Raw genomic sequence first — 6,318 nt, 5'->3', positions numbered from 1 at the left:
CCCAGGCAGGAAAGTCCATGAGACTCTTATCTCTGATAAACCACCAGAAAACCAGAAGTGGCACTATGGCTCAAGTGGTAGAGCATTAGCCTTGAACTGAAAAGCTCAGGAACAGCACCCAGGCCCAGGTTTCAAGCCCCATGACCATCCAAAAAAAAAAAGTTAGTATCAATTACCCATCACATTAGCTGGTGGTAGAGAAATAGGACACTTATTATGATGTCATTCGTCTTAATTCTGCTGTTCTCGTGATTAGTAAAAAAAATAACAATTATCTTCTTATGCAATCATCTTATAGTAAGTCCAATAATAAATTATGATTACTTCGTCTTTTATCCACAAATCTTTGTTAGCCTAACTTAATGTTTATAAAATTGGTTTATCAATTTCTAATCAATACATGACAACCAAAATTACTTCTTACTGGTGTAAAGGTTTAATACTATTGTTCGGTTCTGCTTTTCTTTTTGCTCACCTTTGGCAGTACTGGGTATGTTGAATTCAGGGCCTCATGCTGCTAAGCACACTAGCACTTGTGCTACCTACCTCTTCAACCTCTTTTTGCATTGGTGATCTTCGAGGTAGGATCCTACTTTATGCCTTAGCTGGAAATGAGGCTGGGACCCTCATTCTTGTTCCTCTGACACTGGGGATAAGAGGCACTCAGCCATTATGCTGATTCCCTGGTAGCTAGGATAACAGTTGCATATCACCATAACCCACCACTGGCTGTGAGATGGTGTCTGTCAAACTTCTATGCCCAGGCTGACCTTACATTCAATATCCCTATCTCTGATTCCCCAGTAACTAAGATACCGGCATGAACCACCATGACTGCTTACTGCTGTCCTGTTCTCATTTCAAAGGTACATAATGAGATTTACTTATAAAATAGGACTATTTTCATGAACATTCAGGTGAAACTCTTTGTTTACCTCAGCTAAAGTAATAAGAAGAGGGTCAAATGGAAGACTTTCAGGAGAGCAGTCCCACTGTAACCTGTGCTTTACTGAACCATGGACCAATCTACAATACGAAAGTCAGTGAGAGACAAAAAAAGTACAATTATTCATTAGGAATCTTATCATACACATACTTTTCAAAGAGTATATATCTGAATATATGTATATGTATATATGTATATATGTGGCTATATATGTGTATATAGCCACATTAGAATTAGTTTATAACATACAGATATCATAATTTTTAAAGATAAGTCAAGGACATTGTACAAAACAACGTCCTACAAAGTCCTACTCTTTGAACGAAATGGTTTAATAGCCCTGCATTTGATATTGCTCATTATGAATCTGTTTCCCCACTAGTGTATTTTTTTTTCTTTTGTGCCAATTGTGGGGCTTGAGCTCAGGGTCTAGGCACTATCCCTGAGCTTTTATGCTCAAGGCTACACCACAGCACCATTTCTGGCTTTTCTTTTTCTTTTCTTTTCTTTTTTTTTTTTTTTGATGGAAAATCGTAGATAAGAATCTCACAAAGTTTCCTGCTTGGGCTGGCAGGTATACAACATACCTGCCACCTAAGGAGAAAACCGAGGACAAGAAGGTAAAGGGGCTCCAACAGGAGCTATGAAAATGGATTCGAGACCCTGGATTAGGGTCTTTGCTATCTCATTACTTTAAAAAAAATGTGGAGCCGTAAGAAAATTTTCAATTATCCTTTTTATAATGTGAATAAAATTTCCCATTGTTTCAAACAGACTAAAACTAGTCCAGGGCAAAAAGACCTGACCCAAAAGGGACAAAAATATGCTTAAGTACTTACAACTTCACCAATGACAGGATTTTCTAATTTGCAACTTGAGGAAGTTTATGAATGCCTGAATTGATTGTTTTAGAAAGTGGATCACTCAATTCCTCAAATTATTTGGTAATTTACCACAGGTCTCAATAAGTACATTTTGGGATTAAAATGGTTTTCTTCATCAATGTCCAGAGATCTATACCAATCCAACAGTGAAGAAAATAAGTCACCTTTATTTCAACCTAGTAGAACTTTCAACCCATTTTCACTGAATACTGTATTGATTTTGCTCAATTACTGTGAATAATATGGTCAGTTATAAATTGTATTGATTTTACCTGCAAGGAATACCTCCCTTAGAATAAATAGCTGCAAATGCAGAAGGGGCCCGTGACTGTTCACCAAACTGAAAAAAGAAATAGAAATACTACAATTACCTCCACTCTGTGATAGCTAATCAATTTTAACTCTGCTGTTGAATTTAGAGGCAAACAGTCACCCTGTCAAATCAAAACTCTGGTATTATAAGGAGCATTCCTGCTCAGCAGGAATGAGAAAAATGGTCACACTTCCAGAATAACAAGACTACACCCAAGCAGTGTGCAATTTTGTATCTTTAACTTATTTCAGAGGGCCTAAACATGGCTGAAAACATGGAAATGGATAGATCTTGATACTTTCTACCTTACTCTGACTGTTCAGGTGTTGGCTAAGTGGAAAAGAAGAAAATGGTCTGGTTTTAGTCACTAACTTATCTCCTACTTGCCTTCAGCCAAACAGAGATAGTGTGGGTGGTAAAAAGAAAAAAAAATCTCTTATTTCTCTAAACTAGCTTAATGCTTCTATGGAATGAAAATCAAATATGAGGCAAAAGTCTCAAATGCATTTGAGTATACTGTCTTAGATTATATAATTTGACAAGCTTCTTGTTTTTCTGTATATTCAAGGACAGACTAATTCTATATCTAATTTCAATGGCAATTTAAGAGACAGTCACAACAAATTAAACAATCACATTACAATTGTAACATAACTGATCAGAGATTTAAATAGAAATTAGGAACACAAGCACAGGATTTTCCTGGACAGTGATCTCCATGGAACTATATATTCATGGATACCATGGGTGTAGCATATGTGAAGGAATTTTTTAAACTGTGCTTCTTAGTAGGAAATATAAACTAATGTATAAATCATTCCTATTACTGTGGCATATTGCTCAGAATATGAACTGAGTTGGTAACTGTGTGTACTATGTTACTTTGTCTGCTAAATGTGTTTTCTCACAGTAAATTGGGTTAATTCTAAACTTAATGCTCTATACTACTGAACCATTTAGAATTCTGTCTAATTTCCTCTACTTGCCAGTTTTGATCTGGTGATGAAGTGTATTTGGTAATCATGATGAAGAACAGGGGTGATGTGCATACCGGAGTACAGAGAGAGAAGGTACAGAGATTAACCACTTCTGGTATGTATATCTGCTAACATTAATGAATAAATTTCATTTGCCATATTCTATTTGCCAGCAGAGTCAATCAGTCACTTTCACAGAGTATCAGTCACTTTCACAATACCCTGTGAAGGATGAAATCACTATTGTCTAGCACTACCTGGGACAGATAATGTTTGGTGCTATGACGTACATATGTTAAAGTTCTAGATAATTTAACACATTTATGTACATACATGTCATGTTTGCTAAATTTGATCAGGTTGCCTTGAAAAGATCAAGGGAGATTAGTATTACAGTAAGACTTTCCAGTGGAATTAGTTTACAGAATATTGACATTTATACAAGTACTGAAGCACAGATATCATGTAGTAACCATAGAATTCAAGTCTATTCACTGATATTAGAAGGTCAAACAGCATAAAATATTGAAAAAGCTGTTGTATAATTTATTATATCTCTATATTATGCATCAATGAGTCTGAATGGACACAGAAGCAGTAACTAGTTTAGAATAGCAACAGAGGAAACCTGGGGTAGCATTCAGAATGGTTCAAGAGTAACCGGCTGACATCTATCACATTTACAAACCCAAATTAGGATTCTGTACTTACAGGATTAATTGTTTTAGGGTTTAGTTTATCGCTTGGTCGAGGATGAACTTTTCGGACACACTCTGGAGAGCTGGTGGAAGAGGAAGATTTACTTCGCTGAACTGTAGTCTTGCGTTTTATTTGTGTGCTGGTGGATGTCCTTTGATCAAAGTTACCTAGAAAAGGCAGAGCATCAATAAAACCAGGCGAATACAATAAAAGTTCACCCCAAATCCATATGGAACACAGAACATCTCACAAAAAACATTGGCCTCTTCATGTAAAATAACAAAGCTCTGTACCTGTTACTCTGCTTTTCACCTGTACATCTGTAGGGCAATCTGATTTCTGCATTGCTTCCTTTCCAATCCTGTAGTTAAAGGAAACGATCTCAAAATGTGTTTATCTCTAACATGAACAGAGCATAAAGATAGAATAGTTGACATAAAAATTTAAAAATCCCAGTATGGAGCCAAATACCTGAAAAGACTAAAGACAAAATAATTTCAGTAACACTGAAATAAAAATTAGAGAAAAAAGCAGTTTCACTAAAGTATAATTATACAATAGAACATGTGACCACTGTTTTTAATTTATAGCTTCCACAGAAATGAAAACTTGTAAAAATTGTAAAAAAAAATTATAAAAAATTTGTCAAAATTTGAATTGTCAAAATATACTCAGTTACAACATATACAAAATTCAGTATACTGAATATACTGTATATGGTTGGCACATCTCCTACCTTCTCCATCTTCTCTGGCTTCTATATTTCCTAAACTCTGAATGCTAATGTTGATATATCATGGTCAGAATTTCCAGTGACATAATGAACTCTCTTACCTAATGCACCATGAGCTCTATAAACAGAATGGAACTACAACTGAGGCTGCAACCAGTTTTCTGGCCACTCAGCTAGGATTGTGCATGCCCTCTTCTTCTGCACTGATAATACTCAACCCTAGAGTTGTGAGGAACAAATGATGGGTACATCTAGGGTTGTATCTCAGCTTTAGCAATTACATGTTTGATGAATTTCAGCAGATTTAACATCCCCAAGCCTTGCCTTCATGATCCATTGACAAAGAGACATAATATAACCACTCAAGGATGTTATGGGGAATATATGATTATACATAAAGTTGCTTACCCAATAAATGTTGGTTCACTCTCCTTCCATTTTTCTCATTTCTACTAAGTGAAGTGCTAAAGTTAATCCCTCAAGATTTCCTGCTTAATCCAACCTCAATCTAAATTTGTATCTCTACAAAGATACGCAAATATTTCCAGATTTATGCCCAACTGCCTACTGGTACACTGAGGCTGAGCTCCACGCCAGACTCTCACGCCACCTTTCCTGACCTAAGTGAAATACACATTTCACAAACACCTTGAGTTTCCAGCTTGCTCCTTTATGTTTGATTCCTGATTAGTGCACGTCATAGTGTATGATTTTCATTGTCAGTATATACAACTGTTGTCAAACTCCACAGTGTAAAAACCTTCCCTTGTGACAAGTTCCCCTCCACTTCCAAAGGACAACTTTTTAACTATGTGAGGACACAGACTCGACTCCGTAGGTTCATCTGATTCCGGATAAACAGGATACTTCCATAAATGATTCTTCATCTGAGTCATGAATTCACCTGACAATTAGAAATCTCCAAAAGGAGAAAACTCTCGGAAACAAATTTCAACCTGCTGGGGAAAATCATGTCTGTAATCCTAGCTGCAAAGGTTGCGGAGATTCGGATGTAGGCAAGACCCCATCTCATCCAATAAAACCCGGGGCCTGTCCCTAGACATCCCTGGATACCCAGCAAGATGTCCAGGCCAAACCCGGGGCCGGGACCGGGAAGGACGCGCCTGCCACCCACAGGCCAGGCCGGGGAAGGACGCTCCCGCCCAACCCCAGGCCGGTGCCCCGGCGGCCCCGTGCGCTCCGAGGAGCCGACTCCAGGGTCGTTAGCAACCGAGAGGCGGCCCTGGCAACAGAGCAGGAGGAGGCCGGCGGGATTCCCGCACCCCGATCCACAGCTCCGGGGACCCGTCCCGAGACCACACCTCTCCCGCCGCGACGTGGACGCCCGGGCCTCCGCCCGACTCTCTCTCCACAAACCAACCACAAATCACGCCGACCACCACCGAAGATACCCGGCTTTACCGGCGCCTTCGCACCCGGCGCTCCGCAGTGACGTCAGCGGCGGGCCGCGTCCTCTCGACCAATGACAACTAGGTAGCGGCGGCCGTCCCGGAAGTGATCGTTGCCATGGCAGCCGGCCACTGGAGGTTCCAAGGATGGGTCGGGTGCTGCCAGCGCCCTCTCAAGGATGGACGGACTCAGGAAAGCGAATCTTCTGGAAATTGACTGGGTGTTAGTTTCCTGCCCTGTCTACCTAATTCATAAACCCTGCTGTGCAAGTTCCGGTCCTGGCCATTTTCCTAGTCCTTATGTGTGCTGAGCTACATAATGCATCCCTGTTTGCATAGTGAAAGAATATACATTTT

The 6,318-nt window shown here is 39.4% G+C and overlaps 1 protein-coding gene across 4 annotated transcripts in view; it reads right to left on the bottom strand.

Moving 5' to 3' along the window:
- Pacrgl (PARK2 co-regulated-like) overlaps positions 1-5,994 on the bottom strand; it is a 12,663-nt gene extending 6,669 nt beyond the window's left edge. The window contains exons 1-5 of one of the 4 annotated variants that reach the window (XM_013009208.1): positions 5,975-5,994; positions 4,113-4,180; positions 3,832-3,986; positions 2,103-2,170; positions 936-1,026 (exon numbers count right to left, since the gene is read on the bottom strand). In XM_013009208.1, coding sequence (XP_012864662.1) covers positions 936-1,026; positions 2,103-2,170; positions 3,832-3,986; positions 4,113-4,164 — 366 coding nt within the window. In that variant the 5' untranslated portion in view covers positions 4,165-4,180; positions 5,975-5,994. Of the gene's footprint in view, positions 1-935; positions 1,027-2,102; positions 2,171-3,831; positions 3,987-4,112; positions 4,181-4,653; positions 5,510-5,874 lie in introns of those variants that run through there. The other 3 variants (XM_013009205.1, XM_013009204.1, XM_013009206.1) reach the window with 3 other exon arrangements.
- Positions 5,995-6,318: the final 324 nt, after the last annotated feature.

The sequence above is a fragment of the Dipodomys ordii genome, unplaced genomic scaffold (assembly GCF_000151885.1).
Source record: "Dipodomys ordii isolate 6190 unplaced genomic scaffold, Dord_2.0 Scaffold8, whole genome shotgun sequence".
NCBI lineage: Eukaryota > Metazoa > Chordata > Mammalia > Rodentia > Heteromyidae > Dipodomys > Dipodomys ordii.
Note: the sequence above shows the minus strand (reverse complement) of the source record. Positions and strands in the feature narration are given on the sequence as shown.